Source organism: Oncorhynchus nerka, linkage group LG10 (assembly GCF_034236695.1).
Source record: "Oncorhynchus nerka isolate Pitt River linkage group LG10, Oner_Uvic_2.0, whole genome shotgun sequence".
Lineage (NCBI taxonomy): Eukaryota > Metazoa > Chordata > Actinopteri > Salmoniformes > Salmonidae > Oncorhynchus > Oncorhynchus nerka.
Window position 1 is genome coordinate 90,483,021 of NC_088405.1, and position 22,075 is coordinate 90,505,095.

Sequence of the window (22,075 nt, forward strand, 5' to 3'; positions counted from 1 at the left end):
AGAGGAGAAGGGAGAGGAGAAGAGAGAGGAGGGGAGGGAGAGAGGAGAAGGAGGGGAGGGGGAGAGGAGAAAAGAGAGGAGGGAGGGGAGAGGAGAAGGGAGAGGAGAAGAGAGAGGATAAGAGAGAGAGAGGTTTGGAGGGAGAGAGGAGAAGGGAGGGGAGGGGGAGAGGAGAAGAGAGAGGAGGGAGGGGGATAGGAGAAGGGAGGGGAGGGGAGGGGGAGAGGAGAAGAGAGAGGAGGGGGAGAGGAGAAGGGAGGGGAGGGGGAGAGGAGAAGGGAGGGGAGGCAGACAGAAATGCAGCTTACAGTTAGATCACCTCAGTCTAGGAGGTTGGTTACACAGTTGAGAAACAAAATCAAATAGCCCAATAATATATATTAATACTGTATCTATATAATACCTAATACCTTATAGAGTACACGTTACACTGATGACAAACAGTACATAGAGGGACAGGACACACAGGGACAGGACACGCAGGGACAGGACACGCAGGGACAGGACACACAGGGACAGGACACGCAGGGACAGGACACACAGGGACAGGACACACAGGGACAGGACACACAGGGACAGGACACGCAGGGACAGGACACGCAGGGACAGGACACACAGGGACAGGACACACAGGGACAGGACACACAGGGACAGGACACGCAGGAACAGGACACGCAGGGACAGGACACACAGGGACAGGACATTCAGGGACAGTACATACAGGGACAGGAGGTAATGTAGTCCTGGATCTAGACCCATGATAGGTAATATAGTCCTGAATATAGACCCATGATAGGTAATGTAGTCCTGGATATAGACCCATGCTAGGTAATGTAGTCCTGAATATAGACCCATGCTAGGTAATGCAGTCCTGAATATAGACCCATGCTAGGTAATGTAGTCCTGGATAAATACCCATGCTAGGTAATGCAGTCCTGAATATAGACCCATGCTAGGTAATGTAGTCCTGGATATAGACCCATGATAGGTAATGTAGTCCTGGATAAATACCCATGCTAGGTAATGTAGTCCTGAATATAGACCCATGCTAGGTAATGTAGTCCTGAATATAGACCCATGATAGGTAATGTAGTCCTGGATAAATACCCATGCTAGGTAATGTAGTCCTGAATATAGACCCATGCTAGGTAATGTAGTCCTGGATAAATACCCATGCTAGGTAATGTAGTCCTGAATATAGACCCATGCTAGGTAATGTAGTCCTGAATATAGACCCATGATAGGTAATGTAGTCCTGGATAAATACCCATGCCAGGTAATGCAGTCCCTGCATGTGGAGGGAGGGAGACTGTAACTTAAATCATGTTGTACCTCGACACCCCAACACTCTGGTGACAGGAGGTATAGCTACAGCCCCAGAGAGGTTAGGGCCAACCCAACACTCTGGTGACAGGAGGTATAGCTACATCCCCAGAGAGGTTAGGGACAACCCAACACTCTGGTGACAGGAGGTATAGCTACAGCCCCAGAGAGGTTAGGGCCAACCCAACACTCTGGTGACAGGAGGTATAGCTACAGCCCCAGAGAGGTTAGGGACAACCCAACACTCTGGTGACAGGAGGTATAGCTACAGCCCCAGAGAGGTTAGGGCCAACCCAACACTCTGGTGACAGGAGGTATAGCTACAGCCCCAGAGAGGTTAGGACCAACCCAACACTCTCCCAAGGGAACACAGGGTCACAGGGTGTGTTAGAAAGAGGGATCCTGTGATTTAACACCTCTCAGGCCAAAGCAGGAAACCAAAAACATACAAAAAACATACAACAACAAAAAACTCCCGACACACACACACACACTCTGACACCAAACTCAATCTCCCTCTCCCTCTCCCTCTCCCTCTCCCTCTCTCTCTCTCTCTCTCTCTCTCTCTCTCTCTCTCTCTCTCTCTTCTCCCTCTCTCTCTCTCTCTCTCTCTCTCTCTCTCTCTCTCTCTCCTCTCTCCCTCCCTCCCTCCCTCCCTCCCTCCCTCCCTCCCTCCCTCCCTCTCTCTCTCTCTCTCTCTCTCTCTCTCTCTCTCTCTCTCTCTCTCCCTCCCTCCTCCCTCCCTCCTCTCCTCTCCCTCTCTTCCTTGCTAGAGCATGGTGAACTGCCGTAGTGCAGTGGTCTAAGCAGCGTGCTCCGGCTCTGAGCCTCTTGAGTCTGCTCCTAGTACAGTACTCACTTAGCTCACCTTAATGAGAAATGAACAGGGGCCAGCCATTGGACAGACCGGGAGGGAGGGGACCAGGATACATAGAGTTCTATACTGTATCTACACACTGTACCTTATGGCTCCAGAATGCTTTACTAGAGCACTAAGCTGGGTGTCCAGAGTCCATGTCTGAGAAAATGCTGTTTGTTGTACATTAAAGGTCAGTTGTACAACTAAATGCTTTTAACCTAACCCTTCTGAATTAGAGAGGTGGGGGGCTTTAACCCCTCTGAATTAGAGAGGTGGGGGGCTTTAACCCTTCTGAATTAGAGAGGTGGGGGGCTTTAACCCTTCTGAATTAGAGAGGTGGGGGGCTTTAACCCTTCTGAATTAGAGAGGTGGGGGGCTTTAACCCCTCTGAATTAGAGAGGTGGGGGGCTTTAACCCTTCTGAATTAGAGAGGTGGGGGGCTTTAACCCTTCTGAAATAGAGAGGTAGGGGGCTTTAACCCTTCTGAATTAGAGAGGTGGGGGGCTTTAACCCTTCTGAATTAGAGAGGTGGGGGCTTTAACCCTTCTGAATTGGAGAGGTGGGGGGCTTTAACCCTTCTGAATTAGAGAGGTGGGGGACTTTAACCCCTCTGAATTAGAGAGGTGGAGGGGGCTTTAACCCTTCTGAATTAGAGAGGTGGGGGGCTTTAACCCTTCTGAATTAGAGAGGTGGGGGGCTTTAACCCTTCTGAATTAGAGAGGTGGGGGGCTTTAACCCCTCTGAATTAGAGAGGTGGGGGGCTTTAACCCTTCTGAATTAGAGAGGTGGGGGCTTTAACCCTTCTGAATTAGAGAGGTGGGGGGCATTAACCCTCTGAATTAGAGAGGTGGGGGCTTTAACCCTTCTGAATTAGAGAGATAGGGGGCTTTAACCCTTCTGAATTAGAGAGGTGGGGGCTTTAACCCTTCTGAATTGGAGAGGTGGGGGGGGGGGCTTTAACCCTTCTGAATTAGAGAGGTGGGGGCTTTAACCCTTCTGAATTGGAGAGGTGGGGGGCTTTAACCCTTCTGAATTAGAGAGGTGGGGGCTTTAACCCTTCTGAATTGGAGAGGTAGGGGGCTTTAACCCTTCTGAATTAGAGAGGTGGGGGGCTTTAACCCCTCTGAATTAGAGAAGTGGGGGCTTTAACCCCTCTGAATTAGAGAGGTGGGGGGCTTTAACCCTTCTGAATTAGAGAGGTGGGGGCTTTAACCCTTCTGAATTGGAGAGATGGGGGCATTAACCCCTCTGAATTAGAGAGGTGGGGGCTTTAACCATTCTGAATTAGAGAGGTGGGGGGCTTTAATCCCTCTGAATTAGAGAGGTGGGGGGCTTTAATCCCTCTGAATTAGAGAGGTGGGGGGGCTTTGACCCCTCTGAATTAGAGAGATGGGGTGCTTTAACCCCTCTGAATTAGAGAGGTGTGGGGGGGGGGCTTTAACCCCTCTGAATTAGAGAGTTGTGGGGGGCATTAACCCCTCTGAATTAGAGAAGGGGGGCTGCCTTAATCCACATCCACGTATTCTACAGTAGAGTAGAGTAGAGTAGAATAGAGTAGAGTAGAGTAGAGTAGAATGTGGTAGAATATAGTAGTGGAGAGTAGAGTAGAGTAGAGTAGAATATAGTAGAATAGAGTAGAATATAGTAGAGTAGAATATAGAAGTGTAGAGTAGAGTAGAGAAGAGTAGAGTAGAGTAGTGCAGAGTAGAGTAGAGTAGAATATAGTAGAGTAGAGTAGAGTAGAATCTAGTTGTGTAGAGAGTGTATAATAGAATAGAGTAGAATAGAGTAGAGTAGAGTAGAATATGGTATAATAAAGTAGAATAGAGTAGAGTAGCATATGGTATAATAAAGTAGAATAGAGTAGAGTAGAGTATAATAGAGTAGAATAGAGTAGAATAGAGTAGAATAGATTCCAGTAGAGTAGAATATATTAGCATAGAGTAGAATAGAGTAGAGTAGAATAGAGTAGAATAGAGTATAGTAGAGTAGAATATGGTATAATAAAGTAGAATAGAGTAGAGTAGCATATGGTATAATAAAGTAGAATAGAGTAGAGTAGAGTATAATAGAGTAGAATAGAGTAGAGTAGAGTAGAATATAGTAGAATAGAGTAGAAAAGAGTAGAGTAGAATAGAGTAGACTATAGTAGAATATAGTAGAATAGAGTAGAATATAGTAGAGTAGAGTAGAATATAGTAGACTAGAGTAGAATAGAGTAGAATAGAGTAGAGTAGAATAGAGTAGACTATAGTAGAATATAGTAGAATAGAGTAGAATATAGTAGAGTAGAGTAGAATATAGTAGACTAGAGTACAGTAGAGTAGAATAGAGTAGAATAGAGTAGAATAGAGTAGAGTATAATAGAGTAGAGTAGAGTAGAATATAGTATAGTGGAATAGAGTAGAATATAGTAGAGTAGAGTAGAATATAGTAGACTAGAGTACAGTAGAGTAGAATATAGTAGAATAGAGTAGAATAGAGTAGAGTATAATATAGTATAGTGGAGTAGAGTAGAATAGAGTAGAGTAGAGTGGAATATAGTAGACTAGAGTACAGTAGAGTAGAATATAGTAGAATAGAGTAAAGTAGAGTATAATAGAGTAGAGTAGAGTAGAATATAGTAGAGTGGAATATAGTAGAATATAGTAGAATAGAGTAGAGTAGAATATAGTAGTGTAGAGTAGAATATAGTAGAGTGGAATATAGTAGAATAGAGTAGAGTAGAGTAGAGTGGAATATAGTAGAATAGAGTAGAGTAGAATATAGTAGAATAGAGTAGAGTATAATAGAGTAGAGTAGAGTAGAATATAGTAGAGTGGAATATAGTAGACTAGAGTACAGTAGAGTAGAATATAGTAGAATAGAGTAAAGTAGAGTATAATAGAGTAGAGTAGAGTAGAATATAGTAGAGTGGAATATAGTAGAATATAGTAGAATAGAGTAGAGTAGAATATAGTAGTGTAGAGTAGAATAGAGTAGAGTAATCCAATCATCAGTATTGTATATCTAAACAGTGCTACAGACTACATGGTATTATAGTCCCATTCAGTATGTAGACTAAAGCAATTGTACAAGAGAGGGCATGATAAATGACTATTTTAGCACGGCTGCACTGCGGTCAAAAAACGATCACAAAGTCTTTATTTTCACTATGTATGTTTCAATGGAAGGTTTTTTCTCCCTTAATAATCACAGCCTTCTTTGGTTGACAGAGAAATGACTAACTTTCAATCCTAAAATAAACACGTTAGTCTTCCTTATTTGACATATATTGGGGATGTCAGTTTTGCGGGAGGACTGTAAATCCACCAATATTCAGCAGGATGAATTGAGATGAGCCCTTATCTTCGGGCTGAGACTGGGTCTCCTGTCTTCCTTCTTGTGGAAGCCCGACCATAATGCAATGTGGCCAAGTGGTAACCTGGGAGGGATGAGGAGGGCCTGGGCCAGCAATATGTGACAGTAATCTTGGCCTAAATCGCCTGTTTCGACCACGCTGAAATTATGCGTGGATTAACCAGATGGAGAAGCGGCAATCCATCTGACAGGATTTAACTTTCCCAGCCTTTCTCCTCGCCATCTGCTCCCCGTGCTGCTCGCCTGCCGTGCAACACGCTACACACACACATACAGTAAACACACACACACACAATGAAATGAACGCTGAACATACAACAAAACATAAACACACACAAACACATTTTAACCCTGGCATGATCATGTGTGAACAGACAGACAGAAATATATTGATACACACACGGACAGCAACACAGACAGGCAGACAGGCAGACAGACAGACAGACAGACAGACAGACAGACAGACAGACAGACAGACAGACAGACAGACAGACAGAAATATATTGATACACACACGGACAGCAACACAGACAGGCAGACAGACAGACAGACAGACAGACAGACAGAGACAGACAGACAGACAGACAGACAGACAGACAGACACGCAGACAGACAGACAGACAGACAGACAGACAGACAGACAGACAGACAGACAGACAGACAGACAGACAGACAGACAGACAGAGACAGACAGAGAGAGAGGCTCAGGGTTAAGGAAATATGTGTTCTGCCTTAAGCCTGTAGATCCTCATGAAGCATTTGTGCAATCAAAGACAACGGGCTGCACTTGGGAAATGACTGCTTTGTAGCTCAGTCTCATCCTCTAAGAGCCCCCCAAAAAGCCTTTTTGCTCGGCAATGAAGAAGAAAGTGAATTTTCCTGACTATTTTACCCATCCATTATTGATAAGAGGAGCTGTCAATGGCAATCCATTGGCTGAGCACATGTGTGGTGATGTGTGTGTGTGTCTGGCCCTGGTGCATATTGAATCATGACATAATAAAGTGTAGAAGTATACAATCTGACAGGGTCATTGTGCTGTGGCTCTCCCCCTCTGTCTCCCCCACCCTGCCCCCTCCCACCCAGTCTCCTCCCCCTCTGTCTCCCCCACCCTGCCCCGTCCCAGCCAGTCTCCTCCCAGCCAGTCTCCTCCCACCCAGTCTCCTCCCACCCAGTCTCCTCCCCTCTGTCTCCCCCACCCTGCCCCCTCCCAGCCAGTCTCCTCCCAGCCAGTCTCCTCCCACCCAGTCTCCTCCCACCCTGCCCCCTCCCACCCAGTCTCCTCCCACCCAGTCTCCTCCCCCCTGTCTCGTCCCAGCCAGTCTCCTCCCAGCCAGTCTCCTCCCAGCCAGTCTCCTCCCAGCCAGTCTCCTCCCACCCAGTCTCCTCCCACCCTGCCCCCTCCCACCCAGTCTCCTCCCACCCAGTCTCCTCCCACCCTGCCCCCTCCCCCAGTCTCCTCCCACCCAGTCTCCTCCCACCCTGCCCCCTCCCACCCAGTCTCCTCCCACCCAGTCTCCTCCCACCCTGCCCCCTCCCACCCAGTCTCCTCTCCTCCCACCCTGCCCCTCCCACCCAGTCTCCTCCCACCCTGCCCCTCCCACCCAGTCTCCTCCCAGCCAGTCTCCTCCCACCCTGCCCCCTCCCACCCAGTCTCCTCCCACCCTGCCCCCTCCCAGCCAGTCTCCTCCCACCCAGTCTCCTCCCACCCTGCCCCCTCCCACCCAGTCCCCTCCCACCCAGTTTCCTCCCACCCAGTCTCCTGCCAACCTGTCTCCCCCACCCTGCCCCCTCCCAGCCAGTCTCCTCCCACCCAGTCTCCTCCCACCCTGCCCCCTCCCACCCAGTCTCCTCCCACCCAGTCTCCTCCCACCCAGTCTCCTGCCAACCTGTCTCCCCACCCTGCCCCCTCCCACCCAGTCTCCTCCCACCGAGTCTCCTGCCAACCTGTCTCCCCCACCCTGCCCCCTCCCACCCTGCCCCCTCCCACCCAGTCTCCTCCCACCCAGTCTCCTCCCACCCTGTCTCCTCCCACCCAGTCTCCTCCCACCCAGTCTCCTCCCACCCAGTCTCCTGCCAACCTGTCTCCCCCACCCAGTCTCCTCCCCTTTGTCTCCCCCACCCTGCCCCTCCCACCCAGTCTCCTCCCACCCAGTCTCCTCCCACCCTGTCTCCTCCCACCCTGTCTCCTCCACCCAGTCTCCTCCCACCCTGTCTCCTGCCAACCTGTCTCCCCCACCCAGTCTCCTCCCTCTCTGTCTCCCCCACCCTGCCCCCTCCCACCCAGTCTCCTCCCACCCAGTCTCCTCCCACCCTGTCTCCTCCCACCCTGTCTCCTCCACCCAGTCTCCTCCCACCCAGTCTCCTCCCACCCTGTCTCCTCCCACCCAGTCTCCTCCCACCCAGTCTCCTGCCAACCTGTCTCCCCCACCCAGTCTCCTCCCCTTTGTCTCCCCCACCCTGCCCCCTCCCACCCAGTCTCCTCCCACCCAGTCTCCTCCCACCCAGTCTCCTCCCACCCTGTCTCCCCCACCCAGTCTCCTCCCACCCTATCTCCCCCACCCAGTCTCCTCCCACCCTGTCTCCCCCACCCAGTCTCCTCCCACCCTGTCTCCTCCACCCAGTCTCCTCCCATCCTGCCTCCCCCACCCAGTCTCCTCCCACCCTGTTTCCTCCCACCCAGTCTCCTCCCACCCAGTCTCCTGCCAACCTGTCTCCCCCACTCAGTCTCCTCCCCTTTGTCTCCCCCACCCTGCCCCCTCCCACCCAGTCTCCTCCCACCCAGTCTCCTCCCACCCAGTCTCCTCCCACCCTGTCTCCTCCCACCCTGTCTCCTCCACCCAGTCTCCTCCCACCCTGTCTCCTGCCAACCTGTCTCCCCCACCCAGTCTCCTCCCTCTCTGTCTCCCCCACCCTGCCCCCTCCCACCCAGTCTCCTGCCACCCTGTCTCCCCCACCCAGTCTCCTCCCACCCTGTCTCCCCCACCCAGTCTCCTTCCATCCTGCCACCCCCACCCAGTCTCCTCCCACCCAGTCTCCTCCCATCCTGCCACCCCTACCCAGTCTCCTCCCACCCAGTCTCCTCCCATCCTGCAACCCCCACCCAGTCTCCTCCCACCCAGTCTCCTCCCACCCTATCTCCCCCACCCAGTCTCCTCCCACCCTGTCTCCCCCACCCAGTCTCCTCCCACCCTGTCTCCCCCACCCAGTCTCCTCCCATCCTGCCTCCCCCACCCAGTCTCCTCCCACCCTGTCTCCCCCACCCAGTCTCCTCCCATCCTGCCTCCCCCCACCCAGTCTCCTCCCACCCTGTCTCCTCCCACCCAGTCTCCTCCCACCCTGTCTCCCCCATCCAGTCTTCTCCCATCCTGCCTCCCCCACCCTGCCACCCTGTTTCTAGAACCTTTCCATGTTCCAATCGTATACAAACAGACAGACAGACAGACAGACAGACAGACAAATGTACAAAGTCAGGCAGATGGACAAACACAGAGAGACAGAGACTCAGACTCATATACTGTAGACTGACTGACAGAAAGACAGACGGTCAGACCAGAGGGCAGACAGACTGACAGACAGACAGCCGGTCAGACCAGAGGGCAGACAGACTGACAGACAGACAGCCGGTCAGACCAGAGGGCAGACAGACTGAGAGACAGACAGACGGTCAGACCAGAGGGCAGACAGACTGACAGACAGACTGACGGTCAGACCAGAGGGCAGACTGACTGACAGACAGACAGCCGGTCAGACCAGAGGGCAGACAGACTGACAGACAGACAGCCGGTCAGACCAGAGGGCAGACAGACTGACGGTCAGACCAGAGGGCAGACAGACAGACAGCCGTACAGTAGAAAAGTGAGAGGGTGCCTACCATGCTCCAGGTAAGACGGACCTTCCGAAGGATCCAGCCTACGAGCCCTGCGGCCGTGTTTGGAGTTGTTGTGGACAAACATGTTGTCAGAGACCGCCAGGACATGTCCGTCCACACTGACCGTAGTAGACACCACCACCTGGACATAGACACACACAGAGGTCAAAGGTTAGTATGTTTTGACAAATCTGAGGTGTCTCCAGATCGGATCATTCCATCTACAACCATAACATATGCACCATCATAGTGATACAGAGGGCTGACTTAATGTCAATGGAAATCTGAAACTCCTAGTCCAGCCAACTTCTATGCACTTTCAATAACCAACTATCAAAAAATAAACAATTATGAAAATACAAAAACAAATGATCGAATAAAAACATATATAAAACATTTAAAATATAAAATAACCAACAAATTGTACTTCTTCATATAAGAGCGTCTGTCTTTTAGTGTACTCTGTGGATGTACTCTTCTCTCCCTCTCTCCTTCACTCAATCTCTCCTTCTCTCCCTCTATCCTTATCTCATTCTCTCCCTCTATCCTTCTCTCCTTCTCTCCCTCTCTCCTTCTCACCCTCTCTCCTTCTCTCCCTCTCTCCTTCTCTCCTTCTCTCCCTCTCTCCTACTCTCCCTCTCTCCTTCTCTCCTTCTCTCCCTCTATCCTCCTCTCCCTCTCACCCTTTCTCCTTCTCTCCTTCTCTCCCTCTCTCCTACTCTCCCTCTCTCAATCTCTCCTACTCTCCCTCTCTCCCTCTCTCCCTCTCTCCTACTCTCCCTCTCTCCCTCTCTCCATCTCTCCTTCTCTCCCTCTCTCCATCTCTCCATCTCTCCTTCTCTCCCTCTCTCCTTCTCTCCTTCTCTCCTTCTCTCCCTCTCTCCATCTCTCCCTCTCTCCTTGAGACTCGGGACTGCTGGCTGATAGAATGACATGCAGATTAATTTAATTAGAAGCGTCCCTCATTCGAGAGCCCAGAGACAATAGGAGGTAGCTAATGGGTTGGTGCTGAGTGCTGAGTCCATTACTGTGGTCCAATAGGAACCGGGCTTTAGGCTGAGATGTGCTAAGAGGACTCCCCAGGTGTTCAGAAAAGCCTCTAATCTCTGCAGCTTCAAAAGGCTCCTGCCTCTCTTGAAAAGGACTTGGCAAACACCAGTGATAGTCTCCCTGGACAGACACCTCCCTGTCTGCCTAACTCCCTGTTCACTAGTCTCCCTGGACAGACACCTCCTAACCTGCCTAACTCTCTGTTCACTAGTCTCCCTGGACAGACACCTCCTAACCTGCCTAACTCTCTGTTCACTAGTCTCCCTGGACAGACACCTCCTAACCTGCCTAACTCTCTGTTCACTAGTCTCCCTGGACAGACACCTCCTAACCTGCCTAACTCCCTGCTCACTAGTCTCCCTGGACAGACACCTCCTAGCCTGCCTAACTCCCTGTTCACTAGCCTCCCTGGACAGACACCTCCTAACCTGCCTAACTCCCTGTTCACTAGTCTCCCTGGACAGACACCTCCTAACCTGCCTAACTCCCTGCTCACTAGACTCCCTGGACAGACACCTCCTACCCTGCCTAACTCCCTGTTCAAAAGCCTCCCTGGACAGACACCTCTTAACCTGCCTAACTCCCTGTTCACTAGTCTCCCTGGACAGACACCTCCTACCCTGCCTAACTCCCTGTTCACTAGCCTCCCTGGACAGACACCTCCTACCCTGCCTAACTCCCTGTTCACTAGTCTCCCTGGACAGACACCTCCTAACCTGCCTAACTCCCTGCTCACTAGTCTCCCTGGACAGACACCTCCTACTCTGCCTAACTCCCTGCTCACTAGTCTCCCTGGACAGACATCTCCTAACCTGCCTAACTCCCTGCTCACTAGTCTCCCTGGACAGACACCTCCTACCCTGCCTAACTCCCTGCTCACTAGTCTCCCTGGACAGACACCTCCTACCCTGCCTAACTCCCTGTTCACTAGTCTCCCTGGACAGACACCTCCTACCCTGCCTAACTCCCTGCTCACTAGTCTCCCTGGACAGACACCTCCTAACCTGCCTAACTCCCTGCTCACTAGTCTCCCTGGACAGACACCTCCTAACCTGCCTAACTCCCTGTTCACTAGTCTCCCTGGACAGACACCTCCTACCCTGCCTAACTCCCTACTCACTAGTCTCCCTGGACAGACACCTCCCTGTCTGCCTAACTCCCTGTTCACTAGTCTCCCTGGACAGACACCTCCTAACCTGCCTAACTCTCTGTTCACTAGTCTCCCTGGACAGACACCTCCTAACCTGCCTAACTTTCTGTTCACTAGTCTCCCTGGACAGACACCTCCTAACCTGCCTAACTCTCTGTTCACTAGTCTCCCTGGACAGACACCTCCTAACCTGCCTAACTTTCTGTTCACTAGTCTCCCTGGACAGACACCTCCTAACCTGCCTAACTCTCTGTTCACTAGTCTCCCTGGACAGACACCTCCTAACCTGCCTAACTCCCTGCTCACTAGTCTCCCTGGACAGACACCTCCTAGCCTGCCTAACTCCCTGTTCACTAGCCTCCCTGGACAGACACCTCCTAACCTGCCTAACTCACTGTTCACTAGTCTCCCTGGACAGACACCTCCTAACCTGCCTAACTCCCTGCTCACTAGACTCCCTGGACAGACACCTCCTACCCTGCCTAACTCCCTGTTCACTAGCCTCCCTGGACAGACACCTCTTAACCTGCCTAACTCCCTGTTCACTAGTCTCCCTGGACAGACACCTCCTACCCTGCCTAACTCCATGTTCACTAGCCTCCCTGGACAGACACCTCCTACCCTGCCTAACTCCCTGTTCACTAGTCTCCCTGGACAGACACCTCCTAACCTGCCTAACTTTCTGTTCACTAGTCTCCCTGGACAGACACCTCCTACCCTGCCTAACTCCCTGTTCACTAGTCTCCCTGGACAGACACCTCCTAACCTGCCTAACTCCCTGCTCACTAGTCTCCCTGGACAGACACCTCCTACTCTGCCTAACTCCCTGCTCACTAGTCTCCCTGGACAGACATCTCCTAACCTGCCTAACTCCCTGCTCACTAGTCTCCCTGGACAGACACCTCCTACCCTGCCTAACTCCCTGGACAGACACCTCCTAACCTGCCTAACTCCCTGCTCACTAGTCTCCCTGGACAGACACCTCCTACCCTGCCTAACTCCCTGTTCACTAGTCTCCCTGGACAGACACCTCCTACCCTGCCTAACTCCCTGCTCACTAGTCTCCCTGGACAGACACCTCCTAACCTGCCTAACTCCCTGCTCACTAGTCTCCCTGGACAGACACCTCCTACCTGCCTAACTCCCTGTTCACTAGTCTCCTGGACAGACACCTCCTACCCTGCCTAACTCCCTGTTCCTAGTCTCCCTGGACAGACACCTCCTAACCTGCCTAAGTCTAGTCTCCCTGGACCAGCCTGTTCACTAGTCTCCCTGGACAGAACTCCCAGCTCACTAGTCTCCCTGGACAGACACCTCCTAACCTGCCTAACTCCCTCACTAGTCTCCCTGGACAGACACCTCCCTGGACAGACACCTCCTAACCTGCCTAACTCCCTGTTCACTAGTCTCCTGGACAGACACCTCCTAACCTGCCTAACTCCCTGCTCACTAGTCTCCCTGGACAGACACCTCCCCTGGACAGACACCTAACTGCCTAACTGTTCACTAGTCTCCCTGGACAGACACCTCCTAACCTGCCCCTGCCTCCCTGGACAGACACCTCTAACCTGCCTAACTCCCTGTTCACTAGTCTCCCTGGACAGACACCTCCTAACCTGCCTAACTCTCTGTAACTCTCTGTTCACTAGTCTCCCTGGACAGACACCTCCTAACCTGCCTAACTCTCTGTTCACTAGTCTCCCTGGACAGACACCTCCTAACCTGCCTAACTCTCTGTTCACTAGTCTCCCTGGACAGACACCTCCTAACCTGCCTAACTCCCTGCTCACTAGTCTCCCTGGACAGACACCTCCTAGCCTGCCTAACTCCTGTTCACTAGCCTCCCTGGACAGACACCTCCTAACCTGCCTAACTCCCTGTTCACTAGTCTCCCTGGACAGACACCTCCTAACCTAGCCTAACTCCTGCTCTAACTCCCTGCTCACTAGACTCCCTGGACAGACACCTCCTACCCTGCCTAACTCCCTGTTCAAAAGCCTCCCTGGACAGACACCTCTTAACCTGCCTAACTCCCTGTTCACTAGTCTCCCTGGACAGACACCTCCACCTGCCTAACTCCCTGTTCACTAGCCTCCCTGGACAGACAACCCTGCCTAACTCCCTGTTCACTAGTCTCCCTGGACAGACACCTCCTAACCTGCCTAACTCCCTGCTCACTAGTCTCCTGGACAGACACCTCCTACTAACTCCCTGCCTAACTCCCTGCTCACTCCCTGTTCTAGTCTCCCTAGTCTCCCTGGACAGACACCTCCTAACCTGCCTAACTCCCTGCTCACTAGTCTCCCTGGACAGACACCTCCTACCCTGCCTAACTCCCTGCTCACTAGTCTCCTGGACAGACACCTCCTACCCTGCCTAACTCCCTGTTCACTAGTCTCCTGGACAGACACCTCCTACCCTGCCTAACTCCCTGCTCACTAGTCTCCCTGGACAGACACCTCCTAACCTGCCTAACTCCCTGTTCACTAGTCTCCCTGGACAGACACCTCCTACCCTGCCTAACTCCCTGCTCACTAGTCTCCCTGGACAGACACCTCCTACCCTGCCTAACTCCCTGTTCACTAGTCTCCCTGGACAGACACCTCCTAACCTGCCTAACTCTCTGTTCACTAGTCTCCCTGGACAGACACCTCCTAACCTGCCTAACTTTCTGTTCACTAGTCTCCCTGGACAGACACCTCCTAACCTGCCTAACTCTCTGTTCACTAGTCTCCCTGGACAGACACCTCCTAACCTGCCTAACTCCCTGCTCACTAGTCTCCCTGGACAGACACCTCCTAGCCTGCCTAACTCCCTGTTCACTAGCCTCCCTGGACAGACACCTCCTAACCTGCCTAACTCACTGTTCACTAGTCTCCCTGGACAGACACCTCCTAACCTGCCTAACTCCCTGCTCACTAGACTCCCTGGACAGACACCTCCTACCCTGCCTAACTCCCTGTTCACTAGCCTCCCTGGACAGACACCTCTTAACCTGCCTAACTCCCTGTTCACTAGTCTCCCTGGACAGACACCTCCTACCCTGCCTAACTCCATGTTCACTAGCCTCCCTGGACAGACACCTCCTACCCTGCCTAACTCCCTGTTCACTAGTCTCCCTGGACAGACACCTCCTAACCTGCCTAACTCCCTGCTCACTAGTCTCCCTGGACAGACACCTCCTACCCTGCCTAACTCCCTGTTCACTAGTCTCCCTGGACAGACACCTCCTAACCTGCCTAACTCCCTGCTCACTAGTCTCCCTGGACAGACACCTCCTACCCTGCCTAACTCCCTGCTCACTAGTCTCCCTGGACAGACACCTCCTAACCTGCCTAACTCCCTGCTCACTAGTCTCCCTGGACAGACACCTCCTACCCTGCCTAACTCCCTGCTGACTAGTCTCCCTGGACAGACACCTCCTACCCTGCCTAACTCCCTGTTCACTAGTCTCCCTGGACAGACACCTCCTAACCCTGCCTAACTCCCTGCTCACTAGTCTCCCTGGACAGACACCTCCTAACCTGCCTAACTCCCTGCTCACTAGTCTCCCTGGACAGACACCTCCTAACCTGCCTAACTCCCTGTTCACTAGTCTCCCTGGACAGACACCTCCTACCCTGCCTAACTCCCTACTCACTAGTCTCCCTGACAGACACCTCCCTGTCTGCCTAACTCCCTGTTCACTAGTCTCCCTGGACAGACACCTCCTAACCTGCCTAACTCTCTGTTCACTAGTCTCCTGGACAGACACCTCCTAACCTGCCTAACTTTCTGTTCACTAGTCTCCCTGGACAGACACCTCCTAACCTGCCTAACTCCTGTTCACTAGTCTCCCTGGACAGACACCTCCTAACCTGCCTAACTCCCTGCTCACTAGTCTCCCTGGACAGACACCTCCTAGCCTGCCTAACTCCCTGTTCACTAGCCTCCCTGGACAGACACCTCCTAACCTGCCTAACTCACTGTTCACTAGTCTCCCTGGACAGACACCTCCTAACCTGCCTAACTCCCTGCTCACTAGACTCCTGGACAGACACCTCCTACCCTGCCTAACTCCCTGTTCACTAGCCTCCCTGGACAGACACCTCTTAACCTGCCTAACTCCCTGTTCACTAGTCTCCCTGGACAGACACCTCCTACCCTGCCTAACTCCATGTTCACTAGCCTCCCTGGACAGACACCTCCTACCCTGCCTAACTCCCTGTTCACTAGTCTCCCTGGACAGACACCTCCTAACCTGCTCTAACTCCCTGCTCACTAGTCTCCCTGGACAGACACCTCCTAACCTGCCTAACTCCCTGTTCACTAGTCTCCCTGGACAGACACCTGCCTAACCTGCCTAACTCCCTGCTCACTAGTCTCCCTGGACAGACACCTCCTACCCTGCCTAACTCCCTGTTCACTAGCCTCCTGGACAGACACCTCCTAACCTGCCTAACTCACTGTTCACTAGTCTCCCTGGACAGACACCTCCTAACCTGCCTAACTCCCTGCTCACTAGACTCCCTGGACAGACACCTCCTACCCTGCCTAACTCCCTGTTCACTAGCCTCCCTGGACAGACACCTCTTAACCTGCCTAACTCCCTGTTCACTAGTCTCCCTGGACAGACACCTCCTACCCTGCCTAACTCCATGTTCACTAGCCTCCCTGGACAGACACCTCCTACCCTGCCTAACTCCCTGTTCACTAGTCTCCCTGGACAGACACCTCCTAACCTGCCTAACTCCCTGCTCACTAGTCTCCCTGGACAGACACCTCCTACCCTGCCTAACTCCCTGTTCACTAGTCTCCCTGGACAGACACCTCCTAACCTGCCTAACTCTCTGTTCACTAGTCTCCCTGGACAGACACCTCCTAACCTGCCTAACTCTCTGTTCACTAGTCTCCCTGGACAGACACCTCCTAACCTGCCTAACTCTCTGTTCACTAGTCTCCCTGGACAGACACCTCCTAACCTGCCTAACTCCCTGCTCACTAGTCTCCCTGGACAGACACCTCCTAGCCTGCCTAACTCCCTGTTCACTAGCCTCCCTGGACAGACACCTCCTAACCTGCCTAACTCACTGTTCACTAGTCTCCCTGGACAGACACCTCCTAACCTGCCTAACTCCCTGCTCACTAGACTCCCTGGACAGACACCTCCTACCCTGCCTAACTCCCTGTTCACTAGCCTCCCTGGACAGACACCTCTTAACCTGCCTAACTCCCTGTTCACTAGTCTCCCTGGACAGACACCTCCTACCCTGCCTAACTCCATGTTCACTAGCCTCCTGGACAGACACCTCCTACCCTGCCTAACTCCCTGTTCACTAGTCTCCCTGGACAGACACCTCCTAACCTGCCTAACTCCCTGCTCACTAGTCTCCCTGGACAGACACCTCCTACCCTGCCTAACTCCCTGCTCACTAGTCTCCCTGGACAGACACCTCCTAACCTGCCTAACTCCCTGCTCACTAGTCTCCCTGGACAGACACCTCCTACCCTGCCTAACTCCCTGCTGGACAGACACTAGTCTCCTGGACAGACACCTCCTACCCTGCCTAACTCCCTGTTCACTAGTCTCCCTGGACAGACACCTCCTACCCTGCCGAACTCCCTGCTCACTAGTCTCCCTGGACAGACACCTCCTAACCTGCCTAACTCCCTGTTCACTAGTCTCCCTGGACAGACACCTACTACCCTGCCTAACTCCCTGTTCACTAGTCTCCCTGGACAGACACCTCCTACCCTGCCTAACTCCCTGCTCACTAGTCTCCCTGGACAGACACCTCCTACCCTGCCTAACTCCCTGTTCACTAGTCTCCCTGGACAGACACCTCCTACCCTGCCTAACTCCCTGTTCACTAGTCTCCCTGGACAGACACCTCCTACCCTGCCTAACTCCCTGCTCACTAGTCTCCCTGGACAGACACCTCCTACCCTGCCTAACTCCCTGTTCACTAGTCTCCCTGGACAGACACCTCCTACCCTGCCTAACTCCCTGCTCACTAGTCTCCCTGGACAGACACCTCCTAACCTGCCTAACTCCCTGTTCACTAGTCTCCCTGGACAGACACCTCCTAACCTGCCTAACTCCCTGCTCACTAGTCTCCCTGGACAGACACCTCCTACCCTGCCTAACTCCCTGCTCACTAGTCTCCCTGGACAGACACCTCCTGGACAGACAACCCTGCCTAACTCCCTGTTCACTAGTCTCCCTGGACAGACACCTCCTACCCTGCCTAACTCCTGTTCACTAGTCTCCCTGGACAGACACCTCCTAACCTGCCTAACTCCTGTTCACTAGTCTCCCTGGACAGACACCTCCTAACCTGCCTAACTCCCTGCTCACTAGTCTCCCTGGACAGACACCTCCTACCCTGCCTAACTCCCTGCTCACTAGTCTCCCTGGACAGACACCTCCTACCCTGCCTAACTCCCTGTTCACTAGTCTCCCTGGACAGACACCTCCTACCCTGCCTAACTCCCTGCTCACTAGTCTCCCTGGACAGACACCTAGTCTCCCTGGACAGACACCTCCTACCCTGCCTAACTCCCTGTTCACTAGTCTCCCTAGACAGACACCTCCTTCCCTGCCTAACTCCCTGCTCACTAGTCTCCCTGGACAGACACCTCCTAACCTGCCTAACTCCATGTTCACTAGTCTCCCTGGACAGACACCTCCTAACCTGCCTAACTCCCTGCTCACTAGTCTCCCTGCACAGACACCTCCTAACCTGCCTAACTCCCTGTTCACTAGTCTCCCTGGACAGACACCTCCTAACCTGCCTAACTCCCTGCTCACTAGTCTCCCTGGACAGACACCTCCTAACCTGCCTAACTCCCTGCTCACTAGTCTCCCTGGACAGACACCTCCTACCCTGCCTAACTCTCTGTTCACTAGTCTCCCTGGACAGACACCTCCTACCCTGCCTAACTCTCTGTTCACTAGTCTCCCTGGACAGACACCTCCTAACCTGCCTAACTCCCTGTTCACTAGTCTCCCTGGACAGACACCTCCTACCCTGCCTAACTCCCTGTTCACTAGTCTCCCTGGACAGACACCTCCTACCCTGCCTAACTCTCTGTTCACTAGTCTCCCTGGACAGACACCTCCTACCCTGCCTAACTCTCTGTTCACTAGTCTCCCTGGACAGACACCTCCTAACCTGCCTAACTCCCTGTTCACTAGTCTCCCTGGACAGACACCTCCTACCCTGCCTAACTCCCTGCCCCATTCCCCACAGCAGCTCACAGCTCTACCTCCCCTCTCTATGTTTACTTCATTGTCAACTCCTCTCTCTCTCTCATTCTCTCTCTCTCCCTCTCATTCTCTCTCTCTCTCTCTCTCTCTCTCAATTCAATTCAATTCCAGGGGCTTTATTGGCATGGGAAACATGTGTTAACATTGCCAAAGCAAGTGAGGTAGATAATATACAAAATTGAAATAAACAATAAAAATTAACAGTAAACATTACACATACAGAAGTTTCAAAACAATAAAGACATTACAAATGTCAAATTGCGTATATATACAGTGTTGAAACGATATACAAATGGTTAAGGTTGCACAAGGGAAAATAAATAAACATAAATATGGGTTGTATTTACAATGGTGTTTGTTCTTCACTGGTTGCCCTTTTCTTGTGGCAACAGGTCAGAAATGTTGCTGCTGTGATGGCACACTGTGGAATTTCACCCAGTAGATATGGGAATTTATCAAAATTCGGTTTGTTTTCGAATTCTTTGTGGATCTGTGTAATCTGAGGGAAATATGTGTCTCTAATATGGTCATACATTGGACAGGAGGTTAGGAAGTGCAGCTTAGTTTCCACCTCAGTTTGTGGGCAGTGTGCACATAGCCTGTCTTCGCTTGAGAGACATGTCTGCCTACGGCGGCCTTTCTCAATAGCAAGGCTGAGTCTGTACATAGTCAAAGCTTTCCTTAAGTTTGGGTCAGTCACAGTGGTCAGGTATTCTGCCACTGTGTACTCTCTGTTTAGGGCCAAATAGCATTCTAGTTTGCTCTGTTTTTTTGTTAATTCTTTCCAATGTGTCAAGTAATTATCTTTTTGTTTTCTCATGATTTGCTTGGGTCTAATTGTGCTGTTGTCCTGGGGCTCTGTGGGGTGTGTTTGTGTTTGTGAACAGAGCCCCAGGACCAGCTTGCTTAGGGGACTCTTCTCCAGGTTCATTTCTCTGTAGGTGATGGCTTTGTTATGGAAGGTTTGTGAATCACTTCCTTTTAGGTGGTTGTAGAATTTAACGGCTCTTTCGTGGATTTTGATAATTAGTGGGTATCGGCCTAATTCTGCTCTGCATGCATTATTTGGTGTTTTGCGTTGTACACGGAGGATATTTTTGCAGAATTCTGCGTGCAGAGTCTCAATTTGGAGATTGTCCCATTTTGTGAAATTTTGGTTGATGAGCGGACCCCAGACCTCACAACCATAAAGGGCAATGGGCTCTATGACTGATTCAAGTATTTTTAGCCAGATCCTAATTGGTATGTTGGATTTTATGTTCCTTTTGATGGCATAGAATGCCCTTCTTGATTTGTCTCTCAGATCGTTCACAGCTTTGTGGAAGTTACCTGTGGCGCTGATGTTTAGGCAAAGGTTTATATAGTTTTTTGTGTGCTCTATGGCAATGGTGTCTAGATGGAATTTGTATTTGTGGTCCTGGCGACTGGACCTTTTCTGGAACACCATTATTTTGGTCTTACTGAGATTTACTGTCAGGGCCCAGGTCTGACAGAATCTGTGCAGAAGATCTAGGTGCTGCTGTAGGCCCTCCTTGGTTTGTGACAGAAGCACCAGATCAGCAAACAGCAGACATTTGACTTCGGATTCTAGCAGGGGGAGGCCGGGTGCTGCAGACTTTTCTAGTGCCCGCGTTGAGATATATGTTGAAGAGGGTGGGGCTTAAGCCCCACGGCCCTGTGGGAAGAAATGTGTGTGTTTTTTGCCCATTTTAACCGCACACTTGTTGTTTGTGTACATGGATTTTATAATGTTGTATGTTTTACCCCCAACTCCACTTTCCATCAGTTTGTATAGCAGACCCTCACGCCAAATTGAGTCGAAGGCTTTTTTTAAATCAACAAAGCATGAGAAGACTTTGCCTTTGTTTTGGTTTGTTTGGTTGTCAATTAGGTTGTGCAAGGTGAATACATGGTCTGTTGTACGGTAATTTGGTAAAAAGCCAATTTGACATTTGCTCAGTACATTGTTTTCATTGAGGAAATGTATGAGTCTGCTGTTAATGATAATGCAGAGGATTTTCCCAAAGTTACTGTTGAAGCATATCCCACGGAAGTTATTAGGGTCAAATTTGTCTCCACTTTTGTGGATTGGGGTGATCAGTCCTTGGTTCCAAGTATTGGGAAAGATGCCAGAGCTAAGGATGATGTTAAAGAGTTTTAGTATAGCCAATTGGAATTTGTTGTCTGTATATTTGATCATTTCATTGAGGATACCATCAACACCACAGGCCTTTTTGGGTTGGAGGGTTTTTATTTTGTCCTGTAACTCATTCAATGTAATTGGAGAATCCAGTGGGTTCTGGATGTCTTTAATAGGTGATTCTAAGATCTGTATTTGATCATGTGAATGTTTTTGCTCTTTATTCTTTGTTACTGAGCCAAAAAGTTTGGAGGTTTACCCATACTTCTCCATTTTGGGTAGATAATTCTTCATGTGCTTCTACACCTGCATTACTTGCTGTTTGGGGTTTTAGGCTGGGTTTCTGTACAGCACTTTGAGATATCAGCTGATGTACGAAGGGCTATATGAATACATTTGATTTGATTTGATTTAGTTTTTTTTTTTTTCCCAGAAGTGGTTAGAGTCTATGGATTCTTCAATTACATTGAGCTGATTTCTGACGTGCTGTTCCTTCTTTTTCCGTAGTGTATTTCTGTATTGTTTTAGTGATTCACCATAGTGAAGGCGTAGACTCAGGTTTTGCGGGTCTATGTTTTTGGTTGGACAGGTTTCTCAATTTCTTTCTTAGATTTTTGCATTCTTCATCAAACATTTGTCATTGTTGTTCATTTTCTTCGGTTTTCTATTTGAGATTTTTAGATTTGATAGGGAAGATGAGAGGTCAAATATACTGTTAAGATGTTCTACTGCCAAGTTTACACCTACACTATTACAGTGGAACGTTTTACCCAGGAAGTTGTCTAAAAGGGATTGAATTTGTCGTTGCCTAATTGTTTTTTGGTAGGTTTCCAACTGCATTCCTTCCATAGGATTTCTTATTGTTACTCAGTTACTCAGTTCCTTTGGCTTTGATGCCTCATGATTGAGTATTAATCTGTTCAAGTAGACTGTGATTTTGCTGTGATCTCATAGGGATGTCAGTGGGCTGACTGTGAACGCTCTGAGAGACTCTGGGTTGAGGTCAGTGATAAAGTAGTCTACAGTACTACTGCCAAGAGATGAGCTATAGGTGTACCTACCATAGGAGTCCC

The 22,075-nt window shown here is 50.9% G+C and overlaps 1 protein-coding gene across 10 annotated transcripts in view; it reads right to left on the minus strand.

Annotated features, from left to right (window-relative positions):
• The window catches only part of LOC115119506 (transcription factor COE1-A-like), a 389,994-nt gene that overhangs the window by 144,637 nt on the left and 223,282 nt on the right, over positions 1-22,075 (minus strand). For all 10 annotated transcript variants that reach the window (XM_065023924.1, XM_065023922.1, XM_065023916.1 and 7 more), the window contains exon 8: positions 9,417-9,555. In XM_065023924.1, coding sequence (XP_064879996.1) covers positions 9,417-9,555 — 139 coding nt within the window. The remainder of the gene's footprint in view (positions 1-9,416; positions 9,556-22,075) is intronic.